This window comes from Hemitrygon akajei, chromosome 25, assembly GCF_048418815.1.
Source record: "Hemitrygon akajei chromosome 25, sHemAka1.3, whole genome shotgun sequence".
Lineage (NCBI taxonomy): Eukaryota > Metazoa > Chordata > Chondrichthyes > Myliobatiformes > Dasyatidae > Hemitrygon > Hemitrygon akajei.
In genome coordinates, this window is record NC_133148.1 from 20403607 (window position 1) to 20430685 (window position 27079).

The 27079-nt window shown below is 49.9% G+C and overlaps 2 protein-coding genes across 5 annotated transcripts in view; both read left to right on the forward strand.

Annotated features, from left to right (window-relative positions):
- LOC140716397 (uncharacterized) overlaps positions 1–16688 on the forward strand; it is a 43594-nt gene extending 26906 nt beyond the window's left edge. Inside the window, exons 1-3 of one of the 3 annotated variants that reach the window (XM_073029089.1) lie at positions 1781–1805; positions 9929–10021; positions 15072–16688. In XM_073029089.1, coding sequence (XP_072885190.1) covers positions 15082–16392 — 1311 coding nt within the window. In that variant the 5' untranslated portion in view covers positions 1781–1805; positions 9929–10021; positions 15072–15081 and the 3' untranslated portion in view covers positions 16393–16688. Of the gene's footprint in view, positions 1–1735; positions 1806–9928; positions 10022–15071 lie in introns of those variants that run through there. The other 2 variants (XM_073029088.1, XM_073029087.1) reach the window with 2 other exon arrangements.
- LOC140716392 (uncharacterized) overlaps positions 1737–27079 on the forward strand; it is a 196481-nt gene continuing 171138 nt past the window's right edge. The window contains exon 1 of one of the 2 annotated variants that reach the window (XM_073029077.1): positions 1737–1805. The gene's annotated coding sequence lies outside the window, so the exon portion shown is untranslated. Of the gene's footprint in view, positions 1806–1910; positions 1971–27079 lie in introns of those variants that run through there. The other variant, XM_073029078.1, reaches the window with a different exon arrangement.

The window sequence follows — 27079 nt, forward strand, 5'->3', positions numbered from 1 at the left end:
AGCACAGCGTTGTGGGCCGAAGGGCCTTTATTGTGCTGTAGGTTTTCTATGTTTCTATATACACTGTAAATTAAATTAGTAACACAAAAGAGAGCAAGAATAGTGAAGTAGTGTTCATGGGTTGGTTCAGCGATTGTCCAGATATCAGGTGGTGGAAGGGAAGTAACGGATCCTAAAACTAAATTTACTATCGACGCAAAGCAGGGTGGGGTGGTTAAAGGCGAGGAAGACGTTGAGTGCATGTCTTTGGGCTTCTATACCTCCTCCCTGATGATAGCTAAGCGAAGGTGTCATGTCCTGGATGATGGGGGTCCTTAATGACGGATGCTGCCTTCTGAAGCATTATCTTTTAAGGACGTCCTTAATGCCGGAGGGAACCAGAGCCCTTAACGCAGCGGGCTCAGTCTGCGACCCTCCTCAGCTTTTTCTGATCCGAGGCAGTGACCCCTCCACACCGGGCGGTGATATATCTGGTTAGAATGCTCCCTCTGTGTATCTGTAGAAAGATCATGGGCGGGAGTGGTCCACCGGAATCCTCAAGCTCGCCTGCTCTTTCAGTCTGATTTTGGCCAATCTACACCGGCCCGCCCATTTTCTGTTCTATTTCTCCATATACCCCAATTCCCCAATCTTAAAAAAAAACCTCTTTCTACCTTAATTACTAATGATGATTTAAGACTTAACTACAGTTGTCCCCCATCACGTTTATATTAGAGCTGATATCTGATATGCCTCCCTGATTACTGGCTGTTCATGATGATATCCTTCCATGTGTACAACTGTTTGTAGTGTTGAAGGAATCCGGACTGGTTCAAATATCATCTGGTAAACGGGAATTTGAATGAAAGAATCTGCCGGGAGTTATAGTCCAACCCTCCCCACCACCCGTAGGTGATACCTCAAGAAGGCAAAAAGTATTAGCAAAGACTCCCACCACCCAGCCCACGCCGTCTCCATGCAGCTGTCACTAGGCAGCAGGTATAGATAGATGCCTGAAGTCACAGGCCTCCACATTGTAGAACAACAACTGTCCTTCATCCGGTCGGTTTAATAACTCAGCCAGCACGGTATTAATCATTACTTCAATATAACAACACTTTGATTACATTTCATTACATTTACATTTTTGTTTGAGCTTGTTTTCTTGTAGAAAGGACGTATAATCTCTATTTAGTTCGTTTTTTCTCATGATGCTACGTGCCTGGGATATTTCTGGAAGTAAGTTTTTCACCGCACCCCTGCACACGTACTCGTGCAAATGACAATAACCTCGGCTTTATAGAGAATAGCTGCAGGAGTAGGCCATTCGGCCCTTCGAGCCAGCACCGCCATTCACTGTGATCATGGCTGATCATACACAATCAGTACCCCGTTCCTGCCCTCTCCCCTTATCCCTTGACCCCGCTATCTATAAGAGAGAGCTCTATCTAACTCTCTCTTGAATGCATCCAGAGGATTGGCCTCCACTGCCTTCTGGGGCAGAGCATCCCTCTGGGTGAAAAAGTTTTTCCTCAACTCCGTTCTAAATGGCCTACCCCTTATTCTTAAACTGTGGCGTTGACTGCACGTATATTGGTGTTCACGTACACGCCTGCTTGCTGTCCGTGGGAGCTTGGTCGCTATGTCGTCCACCCGAACGGTTTAGTAGATTTGAGCGGCCGGGGAAACGCTCAGCTTCACATCGTTGCCATAGCAACGTCTTGTCGCTGGGATAGGATCGCAGTGCGCAGGCGCCGAAAGCCCGGAAGTGGTGTCCAGACCGCCGGCGTGCGATCAGCGGGAGCGGGGGGCAGGAGGAGAGGCAGGTACGAGCGGGTGGCCGGCGCGGGGGGGGGGTTAATCGGCATTTGCCTCCCTCCACTGAGGGAGAACCGGCGTGAGCTTCGGAAACTCTCCGTACCCCCCCCCCCCCCCGGTCCGCTGGAGAGGCAGTGGGGGGGTGGGGGGCAAAGAAATGGCGGACGAACTGTGTAAGTGTTTTCCGCCAGTCTTCTCCGTGGAAGACACTAGCAGTATGCCGGGTGCCGGGGGGGCAGAAGTGAGTGTAATTCCACGGTTCTGAAGAGATTGTGGAGGCATTGGTAATGATCTTCAAAGAATCACTAGATTCTGTCGTGGTTTTGGAGCGCTGGAAATTGCAAATGCCACTCCACTCTTCAAGAAGGGAGAGAGGCGAAAGAAAGGAAGTCATAGGCCAGTTAGCCTGGCCCTCAGTGGTCGGGAAGATGTTGGAATCGATTGTTGAAGATGAGGTCTCAGGGTACTTGGAAGCTCATGATAAAACTGGCCGAAGTCAGCTTGGTTTCCTCAAGGGAAAGTCTGGCTTGACAACCTGAGGAACTGTTTGAAGAAGTAACGTGAACGAGAATCGGTGGATGTTGTGTACTTGGGATTTTTCAGGAGTCTTTGACATGATGCTGCTCCCTGGTATTACAGGAAAAATGCTAGCAGGGATAGACTGATTGGCGGGAAACAGAGTTGAAATAAAGGGAACCTTTTCTGGTTGGCTGCTGGTGACTAGTGGTGTTCTGCATGGGTCGCTGTTGGGACTGCTTAATTTTACATTGTATGTCAAGTCAAGTCACTTTTTATTGTCATTTCGACCATAACTGCTGGTACAGTACACAGTAAAAACGAAACAATGTTTTTCAGGACTGTGGTGTTACATGAAACCGTACAAAAACTACACTGAAACTATGTAAAAACAACACAAAAACTACACTAGACTACAGACCTACACAGGCCTGCATAAAGTGCACAAAACAGTGCAGGCAGCACGATAAATAACAGGCAGTACAATAAAGACAATAGACACAGTAGAGGGCAGTGGGTTGGTGTCAGACTAGACTCTGGGTACTGAGGAGTCTGATAGCTTGAGGGAAGCAACTGTTACATAGTCTGGTCATGAGAGCCCGAGTGCTTCAGAGCCTTTTCCCAGACGGCAGGAGGGAGAAGGGATTGTATGAGGGGTGCGTGGGGTCCTTCATAATGCTGTTTGCAGCGTGTGATGTAAATGTAATGGTGGGAAGAGAGACCCCCAGTGATCTTCTCAGCTGACCTCACTATCCGCTGCAGGGTCAATAACATGGATGGCCAAGTGTGCGGATGATAGGAAGACAGATGAAGGGCCAGGCGGTGCTGAGGAAGCAGAGAGGCTGCAGAAGGACTTAGACAGGTTAAGAGAATGGATAATGAAGTGGAAGGTGGAATACAGCGTTGCGAAGTGTACGGTCGTGCACTTTGACAGAAGGAATAAAAGCACAGATTATTTAATTCAAAAATCCGAGATGCAAAGCCCTCATGCAGGATTCCCCAGAGGTTAACTGGCAGGTTGAGTCGGGGGTGGGGAAGGCAAATGCAACGTTAGCGTTGATTTCGAGAGGGCGGGAATATAAAAGCCAGGATGTGATGCTGAGGCTTTGTAAAGCACTGGTGAGGCCTCACTTGGAGTATTGAGAGCAGTTCTAGGCCCCTTATATCGGAAAGGATGTGCTGGCATTGGAGAGGATTCAGAGAGGGTTCACGAGAATGACTCTGGGAATGAAAGGGTTATCGTATGAGGAGCATTTGATGGCCCTGGGCCTGTACTCACTGGAATTTAGAAGGGGGGGGGGGAATCTCTTTGAAAGCTATTGAATGTTGAAAGATAGCGTGGGTGTGGGGAGGATGTTTCTATAGTGGGTGAGTCTAGGACCAGAGGACACAGATAGAGTGGGTGCGGAGAGGATGTTTCCTATAGTGGGGGAGTCTAGGACCAGAGGACACAGATAGAGTGGGTGCGGAGAGGATGTTTCCTATAGTGGGGGAGTCTAGGACCAGAGGACACAGATAGAGTGGATGTGGAGAGGATGTTTCCTATAGTGGGGGAGTCTAGGACCAGAGGGCACAGATAGAGTGGATGTGGAGAGGATGTTTCCTATAGTGGGGGAGTCTAGGACCAGAGGACACAGACAGAGTGGATGTGGAGAGGATGTTTCCTATAGTGGGGGAGTCTAGGACCAGAGGACACAGATAGAGTGGATGTGGAGAGGATGTTTCCTATAGTGGGGGAGTCTAGGACCAGAGGACACAGATAGAGTGGATGTGGAGAGGATGTTTCCTATAGTGGGGGAGTCTAGGACCAGAGGACACAGATAGAGTGGATGTGGAGAGGATGTTTCCTATAGTGGGGGAGTCTCGGACCAGAGGACACAGATAGAGTGGATGTGGAGAGGATGTTTCCTATAGTGGGGGAGTCTAGGACCAGAGGACACACATAGAGTGGATGTGGAGAGGATGTTTCCTATAGTGGGGGAGTCTAGGACCAGAGGACACAGATAGAGTGGATGTGGAGAGGATGTTTCCTATAGTGGGGGAGTCTAGGACCAGAGGACACAGATAGAGTGGATGTGGAGAGGATGTTTCCTATAGTGGGGCAGTCGAGGACCAGAGGACACAGATAGAGTGGATGTGGAGAGGATGTTTCCTATAGTGGGGGAGTCTAGGACCAGAGGACACAGATAGAGTGGATGTGGAGAGGATGTTTCCTATAGTGGGGGAGTCTAGGACCAGAGGACACAGATAGAGTGGATGTGGAGAGGATGTTTCCTATAGTGGGGGAGTCTAGGACCAGAGGACACAGATAGAGTGGATGTGGAGAGGATGTTTCCTATAGTGGGGGAGTCTAGGACCAGAGGACACAGATAGAGTGGGTGTGGAGAGGATGTTTCCTATAGTGGGGGAGTCTAGGACCAGAGGACACAGATAGAGTGGATGTGGAGAGGATGTTTCCTATAGTGGGGGAGTCTAGGACCAGAGGACACAGATAGAGTGGATGTGGAGAGGATGTTTCCTATAGTGGGGGAGTCTAGGACCAGAGGACACAGATGGAGTGGGTGTGGGGAGGATGTTTCCTGCGGTGGGGGAGTCTAGTACCAGAGGACACAGATAGAGTGGATGTGGAGAGGATGTTTCCTATAGTGGGGGAGTCTAGGACCAGAGGACACAGATAGAGTGGATGTGGAGAGGATGTTTCCTATAGTGGGGGAGTCTAGGACCAGAGGGCACAGATAGAGTGGATGTGGAGAGGATGTTTCCTATAGTGGGGGAGTCTAGGACCAGAGGACACAGATAGAGTGGATGTGGAGAGGATGTTTCCTATAGTGGGGCAGTCGAGGACCAGAGGACACAGATAGAGTGGATGTGGAGAGAATGTTTCCTATAGTGGGGGAGTCTAGGACCAGAGGACACAGATAGAGTGGATGTGGAGAGGATGTTTCCTATAGTGGGGCAGTCGAGGACCAGAGGACACAGATAGAGTGGATGTGGAGAGGATGTTTCCTATAGTGGGGGAGTCTAGGACCAGAGGACACAGATAGAGTGGATGTGGAGAGGATGTTTCCTATAGTGGGGGAGTCTAGGACCAGAGGACACAGATAGAGTGGGTGTGGGGAGGATGTTTCCTGCGGTGGGGGAGTCTAGGACCAGAGGACACAGATAGAGTGGATGTGGAGAGGATGTTTCCTATAGTGGGGGAGTCTAGGACCAGAGGACACAGATAGAGTGGATGTGGAGAGGATGTTTCCTATAGTGGGGGAGTCTAGGACCAGAGGGCACAGATAGAGTGGATGTGGAGAGGATGTTTCCTATAGTGGGGGAGTCTAGGACCAGAGGACACAGATAGAGTGGATGTGGAAAGGATGTTTCCTATAGTGGGGGAGTCTAGGACCAGAGGACACAGATAGAGTGGATGTGGAGAGGATGTTTCCTATAGTGGGGCAGTCGAGGACCAGAGGACACAGATAGAGTGGATGTGGAGAGGATGTTTCCTATAGTGGGGGAGTCTAGGACCAGAGGACACAGATAGAGTGGATGTGGAGAGGATGTTTCCTATAGTGGGGGAGTCTAGGACCAGAGGGCGCAGATAGAGTGGATGTGGGGAGGATGTTTCTATAGTGGTGGAGTCCAGGACCAGAGGGCACAGCCTCAGAACAGGGGGACATGTTTTTAGAACAGAGATGAGGAAGAACTTGTTCAGCTGGAGGGTGGTGAATCTGTGGAATCCGTTGCCACAGGCGGCTTTGGAGGCCGGGTCATTGGGTGCATTTAAGGTGGAGCTTGGCTGGTCCGTGATTAATCAGGGCGTGAAAGAACAGGGGGAGAAGGCAGGAGAGCGGAACTGGCAGGGAAAACGGGTCAGCCGGGATGGAATGGCGGAGCGCGGAGGGTTGCGCTGGCCCAGGATGCACTGCTTACTCATAGAGACGCGCGCATGTTCCGTAACTCTGTTAGATACATTGATTTCTTGCCCATATGGGATTATCTGTAAAGAAGCAGCCATGGATTATATTCAGGAAACTGTCCAGACCCTGCAGAGGTTGCAAGATCACACTAAGGACTTAAGCGTCAAAGTTGGGTTTACTGTCCTGGGCAGGAGCAATTGGAGGCGCAGATCCAATGAAAAACTTACCGCGGCATCCGGACACAGAGCATCGGATAAGCAGTATTTGCAAGAAAATACGTTGTTCAATTCTATAAGAACGGACACAACTCGAACAAAACTGATCGAGAGCAAAGCGATCTGTTAAACTCCCAGTAGCACCCATGCTAAATAATTCTCTCCCAGTGGAAACAGTTCATGTTGAAATGACATGACACCCCATCATCAGTGTGAACACCTGCATTAAATATTCCTGAACATTTCTCTGCACTTGCCTTCAACAGTGTATTTGAATAACTGGTGCCCCGTAAGTCCGCACAATTAATACATCTTGAGATCTGTTATATCTTTCTCAAATATGGTATTCAGAAATGGGCAAAACATTTGAATGCTTCCTCTGAAGTCTCGCTTGCAATTTAAAATATTGCAGACTAGCTTGTGTTATAGCTGCACAGCATGGAAACAGGCCCAACTTGTCAAATAGCCTCCTGAGCTGAAGGTATTGGCCCAGATCTCTCTTAACCTTAGCTATCCATGAACTTGTCATGATGTCTTCAAAAATATTGTTGTTGTAACCCACCTCTCCCCTTCAGCTCCCCCCACCACCACAATTACCTCTGGCAGCTCACTCCTTGTACTCTCCAGTCTCCGTGCTTAAAACGTGTCTCACGGGTATGGATGGCAAGCAAATTGACGACATAGTCCCAAGCTATGTAGATCCTCCAGTCCTGGCAGCAACCTTCTGAATCTTTTCTGCGCATTCTTCCTGTGCACGGCGACCAGCGCTGTGCACAATATTCCGGACGCGGCCTCGCCAGGGTCTCGCGCAGTTGCAACCTCAGCATCTGATGAAATTACGTGTGCCGTGTGGCTTCTTCACCACCACCTCCGACTGCCACCGTCAAGGAAGCGTAGAACCAGAGGTCATAGGTTAAGGGTGAAAGGTGACCCACTCGGAGAGGGCAGTGAGAGCTTGGGGCAAAAGCTGCCAGCGGAAGCAGTGGGTGCAGGTTTGTTTGCAACGCTTAATGGAAATTTAGAAAAGTTCCTGGGTGGGAAGTGTGCAGAGGGCTACGGATCAGCTGCAGGTCAATGGGACTGGGCAAAATACAGTCGGCCCTCCTTATCCGTGAATTCGACCAGACGCGAATCACGAAAACCCGGAAGTGCTCTTCCAACACTTGTTCGAACATGTACAGACTATTTTATTCTTGTCATTATTCCCTAAACAATGGCGTATAACAACTATTTACATAGCATTTACATTGTATTAGGTATTATAAGTAATCTAGAGATGATTTAAAGTATATGGGAGGATGTGCGTGGGTTATCATGGATCGGGATAAAAAAAATCGGAAGTTCTCTTACTAAGTAAGTCGGAACAGGTACATCCGGTATTATTTAGCGTCAGTTGGTCAAACGTTTGCCTTAGTATATAGTATATATTTTACCTTTCTATGCATATAAAACACTTAAGAATGTATGTTTCAGCGCCGGGCTCAGGAACGGAAGTTCCTGAGTTCGATCCAGTGACAGACTGCTCCCAAGTGCGCTCTCCACCATGCCGGGTTGATGTGGAGGATCAAAAACCCAAAACCCAATAATTAAACCACTGCGTTGCTTAGTAATAATTGTAGCTTTCATCGGGGCAGAGCCTTTCTCACTTTATCCTTTAAAATTGTTCCGATCGTTGACCGACTGTAGCCTAACGCTTTTCCAATGACCGATGGTGTTTCACCTCTTTCTGACAGCTTTATTATTTCCACTTTATTTTCAATCGTGATCTTGATTATTTTCGTGAACAGCAACACTGCGGATTCAGATCCCTGCCACCGGGTCCTAAGGTCCACCGCACAGAGACGGGTTGAATAAGGCCAGGGGTTCCGCTGGGTCCCAAGGTCCACCGCACAGAGACGGGTTGAATAAGGCCAGGGGTTCCGCTGGGTCCCAAGGTCCACCGCACAGAGACGGGTTGAATAAGGCCAGGGGTTCCGCTGGGTCCCAAGGTCCACCGCACAGAGACGGGTTGAATAAGGCCAGGGGTTCCGCTGGGTCCCAAGGTCCACCGCACAGAGACGGGTTGAATAAGGCCAGGGGTTCCGCTGGATCCCAAGGTCCACCGCACTGAGACGGGTTGAATAAGGCCAGGGGTTCCGCTGGGTCCCAAGGTCCACCGCACAGAGACGGGTTGAATAAGGCCAGGGGTTCCGCTGGGTCCCAAGGTCCACCGCACAGAGACGGGTTGAATAAGGCCAGGGGTTCCGCTGGGTCCCAAGGTCCACCGCACTGAGCCGGGTTGAATAAGGCCAGGGGTTCCGCTGGGTCCCAAGGTCCACCGCACAGAGACGGGTTGAATAAGGCCAGGGGTTCCGCTGGGTCCCAAGGTCCACCGCACAGAGACGGGTTGAATAAGGCCAGGGGTTCCGCTGGGTCCCAAGGTCCACCGCACTGAGCCGGGTTGAATAAGGCCAGGGGTTCCGCTGGGTCCCAAGGTCCACCGCACTGAGCCGGGTTGAATAAGGCCAGGGGTTCCGCTGGGTCCCAAGGTCCACCGCACTGAGCCGGGTTGAATAAGGCCAGGGGTTCCGCTGGGTCCCAAGGTCCACCGCACTGAGCCGGGTTGAATAAGGCCAGGGGTTCCGCTGGGTCCCAAGGTCCACCGCACTGAGCCGGGTTGAATAAGGCCAGGGGTTCCGCTGGGTCCCAAGGTCCACCGCACTGAGCCGGGTTGAATAAGGCCAGGGGTTCCGCTGGGTCCCAAGGTCCACCGCACTGAGCCGGGTTGAATAAGGCCAGGGGTTCCGCTGGGTCCCAAGGTCCACCGCACTGAGCCGGGTTGAATAAGGCCAGGGGTTCCGCTGGGTCCCAAGGTCCACCGCACTGAGCCGGGTTGAATAAGGCCAGGGGTTCCGCTGGGTCCCAAGGTCCACCGCACTGAGCCGGGTTGAATAAGGTCTGGGGTTCCGCTGGGTCCCAAGGTCCACCGCACTGAGCCGGGTTGAATAAGGTCTGGGGTTCCGCTGGGTCCCAAGGTCCACCGCACTGAGCCGGGTTGAATAAGGCCAGGGGTTCCGCTGGGTCCCAAGGTCCACCGCACTGAGACGGGTTGAATAAGGCCAGGGGTTCCGCTGGGTCCCAAGGTCCACCGCACTGAGACGGGTTGAATAAGGTCTGGGGTTCCGCTGGGTCCCAAGGTCCACCGCACTGAGCCGGGTTGAATAAGGCCAGGGGTTCCGCTGGGTCCCAAGGTCCACCGCACTGAGCCGGGTTGAATAAGGGACTTGAGCATCCGCGATTTTGGTACCCGCGAGGGGTCCCGGAACCAATCCCTCATAGATAAGGAGGGCCGACTATAGTAGTTCAGCATGAGCTAGATGGGCTGAAGGGTCTGTTTCTGTGTTGTGGTGCTCTATGACCACAAATACACTCCCGAGTCGCTCTGTTCTTTAACGCTCCTTGGGGCTCTGTGCACGTGTCTGAGCTGTGTTCCATTGTCCACGATCACAACAGGTACTAAATCAACTGGGAAAGTAGGCGAAGAAATGGCGATCTTCCTCGCTCTCCACTGCACCACCCACTTGGTGTCGACTGCAAACTTACTAAGTGAGCTATCAACATTCTCATCCAAATTATTAATGTGCGCGTAGTGGCCGCTTATAGGTAGACACCTGCAGATTGATGCAAATCCCTAATCAGCTAATCGACTGGCAGCAGCTCAGTGCGTTAGAGCGTGCAAATATGGTCAGAATGATCAGTCGTTGTTCAGTTGGGACATCAGAACGGAGAAGGAATGTAATCTAAGTGACTTTGACTGTTCGTGCCAGATGGGGTGGTTTGAATATCTTAGAAACTGCGGATATCCTGGTATTTTCGTGCACAACAGTGTCTGGAGTTTACAGAGAATGGTGTGAAAAATAAACAAAAACTTCTATTAATGCCCCTCCGCCCCTCCTTACCCCATCCCTGATATATTTAGTTTTTTTTCCCCAGCCCCTTTTTTTTCTCTCTCTCTGCCCATCACTCTGCCTGTTCTCCATCTCCCTCTGGTGCTCCCCTCCCCCTTTCTTTCTCCTGAGGCCTCCTGTCCTATGATCCTTTCCCTTCTCCAGCTCTGTATCCCTTTTGCCAATCACCTTTCCGGCTCTTAGCTTCACCCCACCCCCTCCAGTCTTCTCCTATCATTTAGCATTTCCCCCTCCCCCTCCTACTTTCAAATCTCTTACTATCTTTCCTTTCAGTTAGTCCTGACGAAGGGTCTTGGCCCGAAACGTCGACAGCGCTTCTCCGTATAAATGCTGCCTGGCCTGCTGTGTTCCACCAGCATTTTGTGTGTGTGTGTGTTCCACCAGCATTTTGTGTGTGTGTTGCTTGAATTTCCAGCATCTGCAGATTTCCTCGTGTTTGCTAAACAAAAACACATAGTGAGTGGCAGTTTTGCGGGTGAAGATTCCTTGTTAATGAGAGAGGACGGAAGGGAATGTCCAGACTGGTTCCAAGCGGACAGGAAGGCGATAGTGACTCAAACACACACGCGTTACAACAGTGGTGGGCAGAAGGACGTCTCTGAATGTACAACACGTCGAAACCCGAAGTAGATGGGCTACAGCAGTAGAAATCGACTTCGGGTTCCAATCCTGTACCCAGTAAAGTGACTGTAGAGTTTGTACCTATGCACTCGGGCAATGGAAACCGACTATCACGGGCACAGAGCATCTGATATGCAGCACTCACGAACAAAAACACAAATTCAACAGAAACTATACACAGGTTTTCAACATGATGTGAACAAGTCCTTTGTTGTGCAGAGTGATCGGCGTCACGGTGTTGCTGTGCCCACGTGATTGGGGTTGTGCTGGCTGGTCCAAGGACTGAATGGTTGAAGGGAGTCGCCGCTCTTGAACGGGGTGGTGTGGGACCTCAGGCTCCCGTGCCTCCTGCCGGAAGGTGGCATGGCCAGGATGGATGATAAATCCCACCCTCTTGAGGCAGCACCTGCTGCGAGATTATGATAAGATAAAGATTCGCTTTATTTGTCAAACGTACATTGAAACGTAGTGAACTGTATCACTCGTAACAAATCCAATCAGTGAGAATCGTGCTTGGTAACCCACAGATCACCAACATAGTGTGCCCTAAACTCACTAACCCTGAACGTACACCTTTGGAATATTTATTTAACCATTGGGATGCAGCGTATAACAGGCCCTTCCAGTGCGCTGCCCAGCAACTGTTGATTTAACCCAAGCCTAATCACTGGAGAGTTTACAATGGCCAATTAGCCTACTAACACGTACGTCTTTAGACTGTGGGAGGAAACCGGAGCACCCGGAGAAAATCCATGCGTTCCATGGGGAGGATGGACGGACTCCTACAGGTGAGGTTGGAATTGAACTCTGAACTCCGAAAGCCCCAGCTGTAATAGCGCATGCTAAGCACTTTGCTACCGTGGTGCCACTTGATAGAGTATGGGAGGAGACCTGAACGCTCGGCGGAAATCCGCACGTTCACGGGAAGGATGTACAACTTCCTGACAGGCAGCGGTGGGAATCACACCCGGACCTTACAGACAGCGCTGTAAAGCGCTGTGCGAACCGCACAGTGTAGACACTATCACAGGGTGTGTCCCTGATGTACTGGGTGAGTGCACTACTCTCTGCAGTCTCTTACATTCCTGCGCATTCAGACGGCCATCCCAGACAGTGATGCAACCAGTCGCAGTACTTCCAACAGTGCGTCTGAGGAGTTTGTTTGAGTGTTCAGTGACAAGTCAAACCTCTTTCCCTTCCATGAGAGTAAAGATGGTGGTGGGCTTGCCTTGTGATTGAACATCAGAGGTTCAATACGTAGGCCATGGATTTGCGCCTTGGGATGTTTCCAGGGCGTAGGCCTGGGCAGGGTTGTATGGGAGACTGGCAGTTGCCAAGCTGCAAGTCTCCCCTCTCCATGCCACCGATGTTGTCCAAGGGAAGGGCATCAGTAGGTTGTCATACGTACCTAAGGTTCAATGTACATAGTTGCTGATGGACCAAATGGATTCCTTGGGCCAAAAGGCCTGTGTTGCATCTCCCCACAAGTCTCTGATATTTGATTACGTTTCAATCCCTGTTGTGAGATTCTCTCGGTCCACAGATTTGAAATGGACGTGATGGACAGAGGTGCTGAGTCTGTCCTGATAGAGGCACCGTTACCAGACCATGAGGACCTCGTCTGGTCTGGAGACCAGAGATCTACCTGGTCAGTGGAATAGAAATAGCAAACACTAGAAATAATTACTAGTCAGTCAGCATCTGTGGAGGAAGGAATAGAGTTTGTGTTTCATGCAAGCGGGTCATGCAAGTGTGGATGGTGAATGAAGTTGATCCTTTCATACGGTTCACACAGAACAACTCACTGCACCGTGCATCGAGGCAGAGCAAGGGAAATTATTGTGTACAGTTCTGGTCACCAAATTATAGGAAAGATATCAATAAATTAGAGAGAGTGCAGAGACGATTTACTAGGATGTTACCTGGGTTTCAGCACTTAAGTTACAGAGAAAGGTTGAACAAGTTAGGTCTCTATTCATTGGAGCGTAGAAGGTTGAGGGGGGATTTGATCGAGGTACTTAAAATGTTGAGAGGGATAGATAGAGTTGACGTGAATAGGCTGTTTCCATTGAGAGTAGGGGAGATTCAAACGAGAGGACATGATTTGAGAGTTAGGGGGCAAAAGTTTAAGGGAAACATGAGGGGGTATTTCTTTACTCAGAGAGTGATAGCTGTGTGGAATGAGCTTCCTGTAGAAGTAGTAGAGGCCAGTTCAGTTGTGTCATTTAAGGTAAAATTGGATAGGTATATGGACAGGAAAGGAGTGGAGGGTTATGGGCTGAGTGCGGGTAGGTGGGACTAGGTGAGATTAAGAGTTCGGCACGGACTAGGAGGGCCGGAATGGCCTGTTTCCGTGCTGTGATTGTTATATGTTATATGTTAAATCAGTAACGATGCAGGATAACGTGTAACAGCTACAGAGAGAATGCAGTGTAGGTACACAGTAAAGTGGGAAATCATGACAAGGTAGATTGTGAAGTCAAGTTTCCACCTCATTCTTAAATACTGGCCGAATATAGGCTTAATTGTCGATATCTCTCCTCATACATCAAACCTACTGTCCCAGGTAATGGTCTAGTGAAGCTTTATTGCAATACTTCTACAGGAAGAACATGTTTCCTCAATACTTCCGTAGGAGGGTAGACCTTCAGCGTGTCCCTGTGATGCACACCAGTGTCGATAGACGCACCAAAGAAAGCATCCCGTCCACGTGCATCACGGCTTGGTAAAGCAGTGACACTGCAGAGAGCTGGGAACACAGCTCAGCACATCACAGAAACCAGCCTCCCCTCCACGGACTCTGTCTACACTTCTCACTGCCTTGGTATAGCAGTGACACTGCAGAGAGCTGTGAACACAGCTCAGCACATCACAGAAACCAGCCTCCCCTCCACGGACTCTGTCTACACTTCTCACTGCCTTGGTAAAGCAGCCAGCAGAATCAAAGCCCCCACCCACCCCGGGCATTCTCTTTTGTCCCCTCTTCCTTTGGGCAGATACAAAAGCCAGAAAGCACACACCACCAGTCTCCAGGACAGCTTCTACCTGGTTGTTATCGTACTCATGAACGGACCTCTCGATGAGAAGGTGAACTCTCGACTTCAGAATCTTCCTGGCACGGCCTTGTAGGTTGTTGCTATCAGTTTATTGTTGTTAAATATACTGCGGTACAGTGAAAAGCTTGTCTTCCATACTGTTCCTACAGATCAATTCATTACACAGTGCACTGAGGTAGAACAAGGTCCCACAATAATGCTGTGGAAAGAGTAACAGCTACAATGAAAAGTACAGTGCAACTAGAGAATAACGTGCAAGATCATAGCAAAGTAGACTTGTGAGGTCAGGAGTAAAGGTTATGGCACTGGGGAGTGGGCGAAGCAGTCAGTACGACACCATTACAGCTGTTGGCACTGGAATTCGCATTTCAATTCCAACGTCGTCTGTACGGAGTTTGTACGTTCCTCCCCGTGAATGTGCGTCTCCTTTGGGCGCTCTTGTTTTCTCCCACATTCCAAAGGTGAGTAGGTTAATTGGTCATTGTAAATTGTCCTGTGATTAGGCGAGGGTTAAATAGGTGGGTCGCTGGGTGGCAGGGCTCGTTGGACCGAAGGGCCTGCTCCTTGTGGATTCTCTAAACTACTTAATAGTTTTACAGACAGACATACTTTATTGATCCAGAGGGAAATTGGGTTTCGTTACAGCCGCGCCAACCAAGAATAGTGAAGAAATATAGCAATATAAAACCATAAATAATTAAATAATGATAAGTTAATCATGCCAAGTGGAAATAAGTCCAGGACCAGCCTGTAGGCTCAGGGTGTCTGACACTCCGAGGGAGGAGTTGTAAAGTTTGATGGCCACAGGTAGGAATGACTTCCTATGACGCTCAGTGTTACATCTCGGTGGAATTTTATAACAGTGAGGTAGAAGCTGTGCCAGAGCCTGGTGGTATGTGAATTACTGTAATCCACCAGTTTTAGCATCGCTTCACTCTGATGGTGGATATAGTTGTCTAAATTTCAGAACTTGCCTTTCTCTCTCACACTCTATTTAAATTAATTTCACAGGGTGTCAGTAATGGAGGATTCACTGACAGGAAGCTCAAACCAAACAACGGATCACAGCCTGCAAGAGTCACTCAATCCGCTGGGTTCTGAACATCCGCAGACTTTGTACGTGGAAGCAGAAAGTTCCACTGACCGTGGAGAGAAATGGCCAACGCGTTCTGAGTGTGAGCAGGACTTCAGTCAAGCATCCACACTGACAAGAGACCAGATCAGTCACTCCGGGGAGAAACCGTGGAAGTGTGAGGACTGTGGGAAGAGATTCATTTCTCCTTCCCACCTGGAGACTCACCGCCGGAGCCACACTGGTGAGAAGCCGTTCATGTGCTCTGTGTGTGGGAAAGGGTTCACCCAGTCTTTCAATGTAAAGACACACCAGCGAGTTCACACTGGGGAGAGACCGTTCACGTGCTCTGTGTGTGGGAAGGGGTTCAGCCGGTCGGGCAGCCTGGTGATACACCAGCGAGTTCACACCGGGGAGAGACCCTTTGCCTGCTCTGAGTGTGGGAAGGGGTTCACCCACCCGGCCACTCTGCGTAATCACCAGCGAGTTCACACGGGGGAGAGGCCATTCACGTGCTCTGTGTGTGGGAAAGGATTCGCCCAGTCACTAAACCTAAAAACACACCAACGGCTTCACACTGGGGAAAGGCCATTCACTTGTTCTGTGTGTGGAAAGGGATTCACCCAGTTATTCAACCTAAAAACGCACCAGCGTGTTCACACGGGGGAGAAGCCGTTCACCTGCTCCGAGTGCGGGAAGGGGTTCACCCGGTCTGACAAATTAACGGAGCACCAGCGAGTTCACACCGGGGAGAGGCCGTTCACCTGCTCTGAGTGCGGGAAGGGATTCACCCACCCAGCCACTCTGCGGAACCATCAGCGAGTTCACACCGGGGAGAGGCCGTTCACCTGCAATGAGTGTGGGAAGGCATTCAGTTACACAACCAGTCTGCAGGATCATCAGCGAGTTCACACTGGGGAGAAGCCGTTCACCTGCTCGGAGTGTGGGAAGGGATTCAGCCGGTCGGGCAGCCTGGTGGCACACCAGCGAGTTCACACTGGGGAGAGGCCGTTCACCTGCTCGGATTGTGGGAAGGGATTCATTCAGTCGTCCGAGCTGCTGATACACCGGCGAGTTCACACTGGCGAGAGGCCGTTCATTTGCTCTGTGTGTGGGAAGGGATTCACCCAGTCATTCAACCTAAAAACGCACCAGCGAGTTCACACAGGGGAGAAGCCGTTCATCTGCTCCAAATGTGGGAAGGGATTCACCCACCCAACCAATCTGCGGAATCATCTGCGAGTTCACACTGCGGAATAATCATTCATCTATCCAGTGTGTGGGAAGGGGGTCATCCAATAATCCAGTCTGTGGAATCACCAGCAAGTTCACACTGAGGTGATGCTGTTTACTTGCTCTGAGTCATCCAGTCTGCAGAATCATGGTGAGTCAACGAGTGACCGTGGGAGCTGGATTCTCCTGTTGTTGCTACTGATGATATCCAGGATTTGACCATGGACATTGTCCTGGTCTGGGTTCATTCTGATAATGTTTACAGCCCATGATTGGAGTTTAATGTTCTTGACAAATGCTGAATAAATCACCTTGAACTTTAACACCCAGTCTGTTCCCTGCATATTTGATATATAGATAGGCACTTATTGATAACAAGGGAAATTACAGTGTCACAGTAGCATTATAAGTGTATAGATACACGAATATTAAAAGAGAAGTAACTCCCCGGCTATAGGTTGACTCATTATAGAGCCTAATGGCCGAGGGTAAGAATGAGCTCACATAGCGCTCTTTGGAGCAGCGTAGTTGTCTTAGTCCGTTACTGAAAGTGCTCCTCTGTTCAGCCAAGGTGGCATGCAGAGGGTGAGAAACATTGTCCGGAATTGCCAGGATTTTCCATCGGGTCCATTCTTCTACCACAGCCTCCAGTGTGTCCAGTTTGAGTCCTAGAAGAGAGCCGGCCATTTTAATCAGTTTATTGAGCCCGTTGGCAGCACCCATGTTGATATCATTGCCCCAGCACACCACCACATATAAGATTGTACTAGCAACAACGGACTGGTAGAACATGTGAAGGAGAGGCCTGCGTACTCCAAAGGATCTCAGTCTCCTGAGGAAGTAGAGGTGACTCTGACCCTTCTTGTACACAGCCTCTGTGTTGGTGCTCCACTCAAGTCTGTCATCCAGGTGCACCCCCAGGTACTTGTAGGTCCTCACCACATCCACGTCCTCACCATCAATAGTAACAGGGAGCAGTGCAGGCTTGGTCTTCCTACAGTCCATCATGATTTCCTTTGCCTTACTGATGTTGAGCTGCAGATGATTCAGCTTGCACCATTTGACAAAGTCCTCCACCAGGGCCCTGTATTCATCCTCCCGTCCTCCCCTTTTACACCCAACCATTGCTGAGTCATCAGAATATTTCTGCAGATGACATGACTCAGTCTTGTATCCAAAGTCTTATATTGTATCCACCCTATCATCTTATACACCTCTCTCAGGTCACCTCTCATCCTCTGTCGCTCTAAGGAGAAAAGGCCGAGTTCACTCAACCTATTCTCATAAGGCATGCTGTCCAATCCAGGCAACATCCTTGTAAATCTCCTCTGCACCCTTTCTATGGCTTCCACATCCTCCCTGTAGTGAGGCGACCAGAACTGAGCACAGTACTCCAAGTGGGGTCTGACCAGGGTCCTATATAGCTGCAACATTACCTCTCGGCTCCTAAACTCAATCCCACAATTAATGAAGGCCAACTTTTAACCACAGAGTCAACCTGCGCAGCAGCTTTGAGTGTCCTATGGACTCAGACCCCAAGATCCCTCTGATCATCCACACTGCTAACAGTCTTACCGTTAATACTATGTTCTGTCATCATATTTAACCTACCAAAATGAACCACCTCACACTTATCTGGGTTGAACTACATCTGCCACTTCTCAGCCCAGTTTTGCATCCTTTCAATGTCCCTCTGTAACCTCTGACAGTCCTTCACACTATCCATATCTCCAGCCTTTGCGTCATCAGCAAACTTACTAATCCATCCCTCCACTTCCTCATCCAGGTCATTTATAAAAATCACAAAGAGTAGGGGTCCCAGAACAGATCCCTGAGGCACCCCACTGGTCACCGACCTCCATGCAGAATATGACCCATCAACAACCACTCTTTGCCTTCTGTGGGCAAGCCAGTTCTGGATCCACAAAGCAAAGTCCCCTTGGATCCTGTGCCTCCTTACTTTCTCAATAAGCCTCACATGGGGTACGTCAAATGCCTTGCTGAAATCCATATACACTACATCTACTGCTCTACCTTCATCAATGTGTTTAGTCACATCCTCAAAATATTCAATCAGGCTTGTAAGGCACGACCTGCCTTTTGCCAAGCCATGCTGACTATTCCTAACTATATCCTGCCTTTCCAAATGTTCATAAATCCTGCCTCTCAGGATCTTCTCCATCAACTTACCAACCACTGAAGTAAGACTTACTGGTCTATAATTTCTTGGGCCATCTCTACTCTCTTTCTTGAATAATGGAACAACATCCACAGCCCTCCATTCCTCCGGAACCTCTTCCATCCCCATTGATGATGCAAAGATCATCACCAGAGGCTCAGCAATCTCCTCCCTCGCCTCCCACAGTAGCCTGGGGTACATCCCGTCTGGTCCCGGTGACTTATCCAAATTGATGCTTTCCAAAAGCTCCAGCACATCCTCTTTCATAATATCGACATGCTCAAGATTTTCAATTCACTGCAAGTCATCCCTGCAATCGCCAAGATCCTTTTCCGTAATGAATACTGAAGCAAAGTGCTGATTAAGTACCTCTGCTATCTCCTCTGGTTCCATACACACTTTTCCACTGTCACACTTGGTTGGTCCTATTCTCTCACATCTTATCCTCTTGCTCTTCACATACTTGTAGAAGGTCTTGGGGTTTACCTTAATCCTGTCCATCAAGGCCTTCTCATGGCCCCTTCTGACTCTCCTAATTTTTTTCTTAAGCTCCTTCCTGCTAGCCTTATAATCTAGGTCTCTTTCATTACCTAGTTTTTTGACCCTTTCATAAGCTCTTCCTTTCTTCTTGACTAGATTTACAACAGCCTTTGTACACCACGGTTCCTGTACCCTACCATCCTTTCCCTGTCTCATTGGAACGTACCTATGCAGAACTCCACACAAATATCCCCTGAATATTTGCCACATTTCTTCCATACATTTCTCTGACAATATCTTTTGCCAATTTATGCTTCCAAATTCTTACCTGATACCTTCATATTTCCCCTTAGCTCCAAATAAACGCTTTCCTAACTTGTCTGTTCCTATTCCTCTCCGAAGCTATGGTAAAGGAGATAGAATTGTGATCACCATCTCCAAAATGCTCTCCCACTGAGAGACCTGACACCTGACCAGGTTCATTTCCCAATACCAGATCAGGTACAGCCTCTCCTCTTGTAGGCTTATCTACATATTGTGTCAGGAAACTTTCCTGAACACACCTAACAAACTCCACCCCATCTAAACCCCTCGCTCTAGGGATATGCCAATTGATATTTGGGAAATTAAAATCTCCCACCAAGACAACCCTGTTATTATTACACCTTTCCAGAATCTGTCTCCCTATCTGCTCCTCTCTGTCCCTGTTACTATTGGGTGTTCTATAAAAAACACTCAGTAGAGTTATTGACCCCTTTCTGTTCCTAACTTCCATCCACAGAGACTCTGTAGACAACCCCTCCATGTCTTCCTCCTTTTCTGCAGCCGTGACACTATCTCTGATAACAGTACCACACCCCCACCTCTTTTGCCCCCCTCCCTGTCCTTTTTGAAACATCTAAAGCCTGGCACTTGAAGTAACCATTCCTGCCCCTGCACCATCCAAGTCTCTGTAATGGCCACCACATCGTAGCTCCAAGTACTGATCCACGCTCGAAGCTCATCCACTTTGTTCATAATACTCCTTGCGTTAAAATAGACACATCTCAAACCTTTGGTCTGAGTACGTCCCTTCTCTATCACCTGCCTATCCTCCCTCACACACTGTCTCCAAGCTTTCTCTATTTGTGAGCCAACCGTCTTTTCCTCCGTCTCGTCAGTTTGGTTCCCACTCCCCAGCAATCCTAGTTTAAATTCTTCCCCAATAGCCTTAGCAAACCTCCCCGCCAGGAAACTGGTCCCCCTGGGATTAATGTGCAACCCTTCCTTTTTATACAGGTCACGCCCGCCCCAAAAGAGGTCCCAATGATCCAGAAATCTGAATACCTGCCCCCCTGCTCCAATCCTCAACCACGCATTTATCCTCCACCTCACTGTTACGTGGCACAGTCAGTAATCCCGAGATGAACACTTTGTGGTCCTGCTTCTCAACCTCCTTCCCAACTCCCTGTAGTCTGTTTTCAGGACCTCCTCCCTTTTCCCACCTGTGTTGTTGGTACCGATATGTGCCACGACCTCTGGCTGTTCTCCTTCCAGCTTCAGGATATTGGGGACGCAATCAGAAACATCCCAGACCCTGGGACCTGGGAGGCAAACTACCATCCGTGTTTCTTTCCTGCGTCCACAGAATCGCCTGTCTGACCCCCTAACTATAGAGTCCCCTATCACTGCTGCCATCCTCTTCCCTTCCCTACCCTTCTGAGCCACAGGGCCAGACTCTGTGCCAGAGGCGCGGCCACTGTTGCTTCCCCCAGGTAGGCCATTCCCCCCCCCCCACCCCCCCAAACAGTACTCAAGCAGGAGTATTTATTGTCAAGGCGTACAGCCACGGGGATGCTCTCTCCTGACTGATACCCACTTACCTGTCTCCCCAGGCCCCAGTGTGACTACCTGCCTATAGCTCCTCTCTATCACCTCCTCACTCTCCCCAACCAGACGAAGGTCATCGAGCGGCATCTCCAGTTCTCTAAGGAGCTGCAGCTCGATGCACCTGGTGCAGATGCGGGAGGCTGGGGGTCTCCCGGACTTCCCATATCTGACACCGAGCAGAGAGCGCTGGCCTCGCACACGTTCTTCCTGTCTGTATTCTACGCAGGCAACCTACCTCGCCTCGACCCGTTATCGCCGAAGCCCCGTTGAGCCAAGGGCTTTCTACGCTGTCACCCGCTCTCTAAGGGTAAACAGGAAGGGAGCCAATACCGTCCCCCGTGGGGCCCCAGTGCAGCTTATAGCCACGTCTGACACACAAACTCTGCTCTGCCAGTCTTGTAGTCCATTATCCAGGGTACAGTGGAAGTGCCACCCTGCGTCGAATGGAGCTCTTCCCCTCCCGCGATGAGGGCTGTGTGGAGATGTGGGTGGTAGGTGCAAGGCGAGGAGGGATGTGTCCTGTGTTGTTCATCCACGTGGAGGGGGAGGGTGGGTAGGGGAGGCATTGATGCTGAGGAAGCATTGGGAGCCTCGGCCCCTGGACCGGTGTGCTCAGGGATGTGTGAATGGGGGAGCAGTTACCAAACCCATTGAAGAATTGGTTTAACTCGAGCCCGTTCACGGCTGCATTCCGAGGCTCGCCAGCTCGGCTGATTGAAGCCAGTGATGTTCCTCATGCCTTTCCACACCTCCCGGTGTGCTACTCTGAGGTGCAGCCACTTAAAGGATAACTTAAAGGTTTTCTAATGGAGGTATGTAGTAAAACTATTCAGCTGGTGCTAGAGCAAGGACCAGGGAATCGGATTTTTTATGGAACAATGTGGTGGAACATTCCAACGTGGTAAGTCTGGAATTATTTTTCACGTGGGAATTGATGTTGGGTGAATTTGTTAACCAAGGGATATGGGGTGAAAGTTGTTATTTGGAGCCTGGTCACAAGTTGGCCGTAATCCCACTGAATGGAAGAATAGGCTGGGACTGCTCCTGTCTCCCCAAACAGGCAGGTGAAGCGTCTGTCAAAGAGAAACAGGTGCTGTTCTCAGCAGAGGGCTGGCGGCTATAGATATCCAGAAACGCCTCAGCGAAGACAGCTGTTTATGATGGCTGAAGAGTCGGAGCACAGCTGCCAGATGTGTCGACAGACCAGGTGGTGATCAGCAACACAGACGTTCCTCCCTACCCAATCCCCTTCAAACTGTGCCCCCTCGTGTTAGTCATTTCAGCCCTGGGAAAAAGCCTCTGGCTATCCACACGATCGATGCCTCTCATCCTCTACCAGGTCACTTCTTATCCTCCGTCGCTTAATAGATTCCAGCACTGGTAGTCTGAGTGTTTAACCTGTTTGTTATCAATCTCGTGCAGCTGCTTCCATTTCTCTTTTGTTTGCCTTTCCTATGTGGTTCAATCTGTCCGACAGCGTTCACCCACCCCTCCGGTTACCACTTCCCTCTACTCTCCATACCCATTTACCTCAGGCCATCCATCCAGGTCCCTGAGAACAAACTAGCCCATCTTCACCGGATAAACTGCTCCATGTGTGTCATGTATTCACAATGTCAGCTGATCCACTGAGTCGGCAACGAGATCAAATCGGGGAGAACTCATTCACTTGCTCGTTCTGTGGAAAGGGTTCACTCTATCATTCCACCTACTGACACACCAGCAAGTTCACACCGGAGAGAGGCTGTTCACTCGTTCTGAGTGTGTGAGGGGATTCACTGTCGACTTGGTGAATTCACACCGGAGCGGATCATAAACACGAGATTCTGCAGTTGCAGGAAGTCTAGAGTAACGCATACGAAACGCTGCAGCAGGTCAGGCAGCATCTGTGGAAAGGAATAAGCAGCCCCTTCATCAGAACTTTGGAGTGAGTCATACTCACAACACTGGAGCCAGGCCCTCCATCTGCTCCAAGTGTGAAAGGGATTTGCCCAACAATCCAACCTGCTAGTACACCAGCAGGTTCACACTGGAGAGAGGCCGTTCACCTGCTCTGTGTGTGGGAGGGGATTCAATCAGTCATCCGACCTGCAGAAACACCAGCTCGTTCACGCTGGTGAGAGGCCGTTCACCTGCTCTGCTCAGTGAACATGCCTGATGGGCTCACACTGATAGATAGATACTTTATTCATCCCCATGGGGAAATTCAACATTTTTTCCAATGTCCCATACACTTATTGTAGCAAAACTAATTACATACAATACTTAACTCAGTAAAAATATGATATGCATCTAAAATCACCCTCTCAAAAAGCATTAATAATAGCTGGAGGCCGTTACCTGCTCAAGAGAGTGAGAAGGGATTCATTGTCTTCTGATCTGCTGAGACACCGAGTTCACACTGAACACAATGTTTAAGTAAGCCGTTTACCGGGTACCACTGCAGCTGCCAAAATAACGGGTCACAGATGACAGCAGAAATTAGACTGTGTAATTATTTAAGCTGCTCAACACACCCTGGTGGGTTGTTTAGCTGTTGTTTCTGACCCTAAAAACCAAACTGGAGGAGGCCGTGGATATGTCTATCCACGGCCTCCTCTACTGTCAAGATGAAGCCACACTCAGATTGGAGGAACAACACCTTATATACCGGCTGGGTAGCCTCCAACCTAATGGCATGAACATTGGCTTCTCTAACTTCCGTTAATGCCCCTCCTCCCCTTCTTACCCCATCCCTGATATATTTCTTCCCCCCCTTTTTCTTTTTTTTCTCTCTCTCTCTACCCATCACTCTGCCAGTTCTCCATCTCCCTCTGGTGCTCCCCTCCCCCTTTCTTTCTCCCGAGGCCTCCTGTCCCATGATCCTTTCCCTTCTCCAGCTCTGTATCACTTTCGCCAATCACCTTTCCAGCTCTCAGCTTCACCCCACCCCCTCCGGTCTCCTATCATTTCGCATTTCCCCCTCCCCCCACTACTTTCAAATCTCTTACTGTCTTTCCTTTCAGTTAGTCCTGACGAAGGGTCTCGGCCTGAAACGTCAACAGCGCTTCTCCCTATAGACGCTGCCTGGCCTGCTGCGTTCCACCAGCATTTTGTGTGTGTTGCTTGAATATCCTGGGTCTGTGACTAATAAATCATGTTTTAAACAGTTTCAGGTATTAATGTCTGCAATAGCTGATACATATGTTCAGTTTAAAGAGTCCAGATGAACTCCGGCCAGCTGATGCCCTGCCATTCTGCTCCTGTCTGCTCAGCTGCTTCGAATGTTGTATTTACTAGGCTACTCCTATCACCAGTGAGCGAACGGCCGTGGTCCTTGGCTGCAGCCCATTCACTTCTAGTTTCAATGTGTTGTGCAGTCAGCAATCTGGCCTGCACGCTGCTCTCGTAACGCATGGTTATATTATTTACTTTTGCCTTCTTGTCAGCTTGAGCCAGTCTGGCCATTCTCTGACCTCTCACTAACAAGACATTTCCATCCAAAGGACTGCCACTTGCTGGGTGTTTTTTTGCACCGTTCTCTGTGAGCTATAGAGACACTTGAGCACGAGAATCCCAGGAGATCAGCAGTTTCTGAGATACTCAAACCTGGCGTCAACAATCGTTTCCCTGTAAAGGTCACTCACATCCCATTTCCTCCCCACTGCGGCTTGCTGAGAACAACCACCGAACCTCCTGACCGTGTCTGCATGCTTTTGAGTTGCCACCACCTGACTGGCTGATTTGCGTTAACAAGCAGGCGTACCTGATGAAGTGGTACTTCGAGTGTAGGGAAGCAATGGGACATCAGAAGATCCCAAAATGCCATTACTCCTTAGTTTGTAGAATGAGAACCCCGACAAAATGCAACAAAAACAATCTGAATGTTAAACGTGTGCAAAGTGGAAACTTCTCATCTCCAGTCCTTTCATAATTACTTATGACATAGGTAGAATGGCCCCGGCCTATCATAAAAATTAAAAAAAAATATATATAAATCTATTCTATCTCTCAGGGAATTCCAGCATCCGTAACCCCCATTTATTTGGCGGTAACATACTCCCTCATGCCCGTCAGCTCTTCCCCGATTCCACTAGCACTCACAATCACTGGGGGGAGGGGGGGGAATCAAATACAAAAACTGTGGGCACTAGAAATTTGAAAGGAGAGAAAACGCTGGACACACTCCACGGGTCAGACAGCCTCTGTTGAAATGGGAACAGTCAACGTTCTAGCTGAGACCCCTCATCAGAACTCAGGGAGAAACAAAAACATGCTTATTTTCAGTATGGGAGACGGGTAGAATAAATGGATTATTTCTGACGGGGGTGAGACCAGCACATTCTCATTTTTGTGTAATATGTTGTTATTCGTGAGGTTAAGGGATAGGCCAGGCTGGACGGCGACGGAAAGGAAGATAGAGCCAGCATGATGACAGAAACACACACAAAACGCTGGGGGAACTCAGCAGGCCAGGCAGCGTCTACGGAAAAGAGTACAGTCGACGTTTCAGAACGAGAACCTTCAGCAAGACTGGATAAAAAAAAAGATAAAGGATAGAGTGGGGGAGGGATGGAGTAAAGAGCTGGGAATTGGTGAAAGAGATACAGGACTGGAGAAGGGGGAATCTAATGGGAGAGGACAGAAGGGCGACGGAGCGCTAGAGAGAGGCGATGGGCAGGCAAGGACATGAGGTGAGAGAGGGGAAAGGGGCAGCCAGTCTGATGAAGGCAGAAAGAAGGAACACTTTAAAGTTTGAAAGTTCGACGCAGAGTTCTGGAAGGCTGCAACGTGTCGAGGGGGCAGATGATTTGCCGTCCCTCGGGGTCGGCATGGAGACCGGTCACCGGGAGATCAGGTTCCCCAGGCGGTGACCCAGTCTGTGTTTGGTGCCTCCGGCGTCGAGGAGGCCACATTGTGCGGTGAGCGGATGGGAAGAACTTGCAAGTGAACCGCTGCTTCCTCCCTGGAGGGCTTTTAGATCCCCGGATGGTGGGGAGGAAGGGGGTAAAAGAACAGGTGATGCATATCCCTTCAATATGCATCTCTTACCCCTAGTGCTTTAAAAATAACGAGTTGAAGACTCGAATCCGGGAGGCGAGGCTTTAATAACCAGTGCAGTAAAGCCTGCAGCCGGCTTCTGACGGAGTACGCATGTCTGGGGCCGGCGGTGTCCACAGTCTCGGCAGCGATACGAGTGCGCAGTCGCGTGGGATCGGCCCGCCGTTTCAATGAGGAAGGGGTTGCGGGCGGTCTGAGGGGAGGGAGTGATGTGACCCTCCGACGGAGAGGGTGGGGTAGAATTGGAGGGTCTGATGGTTGGAATAGGTCTGAGGGGAGGGAGTGTTGTGACCCTCCGACGGAGAAGGTGGGGTAGAATTGGAGGGTCTGATGGTTGGAATAGGTCTGAGGGGAGGGAGTGATGTGACCCTCCGACGGAGAGGGTGGGGTAGAATTGGAGGGTCTGATGGTTGGAATAGGTCTGAGGGGAGGGAGTGATGTGACCCTCCGACGGAGAAGGTGGGGTAGAATTGGAGGGTCTGATGGTTGGAATAGGTCTGAGGGGAGGGAGTGATGTGACCCTCCGACGGAGAAGGTGGGGTAGAATTGGAGGGTCTGATGGTTGGAATAGGTCTGAGGGGAGGGAGTGATGTGACCCTCCGACGGAGAAGATGGGGTAGAATTGGAGGGTCTGATGGTTGGAATAGGCCTGAGGGGAGGGAGTGATGTGACCCTCTGACGGAGAGGGTGGGGTAGAATTGGAGGGTCTGATGGTTGGAATAAGTGTGAGGGGAGGGAGTGATGTGATCCTCCGACGGAGAAGGTGGGGTAGAATTGGAGGGTCTGATGGTTGGAATAGGTCTGAGGGGAGGGAGTGATGTGACCCTCCGACGGAGAGGGTGGGGTAGAATTGGAGGGTCTGATGGTTGGAATAAGCCTGATGGGAGTTGGAGTTCACCATTGCTGTGGGGAAAAGTCAAAGATAAAATTGGAGTCCTTGTCTTTATCTGAGGCGCCGCAAGTTGTACAAGGCTGAGCAATGAGTTAGGAAAAGTGATCTGGAAGCAGTAAACAGAAGGTAAATGGGTGTTGGAGCAACGGGAGGTGATCAGGGAGCAGGTTCAGTGTGAAAATCTTCCTCAAAAGAGAAAGGACGACTGACAGGAGGCAGAGTGCATGAGAGAAAGTGAAGGCAGGAACGTTATA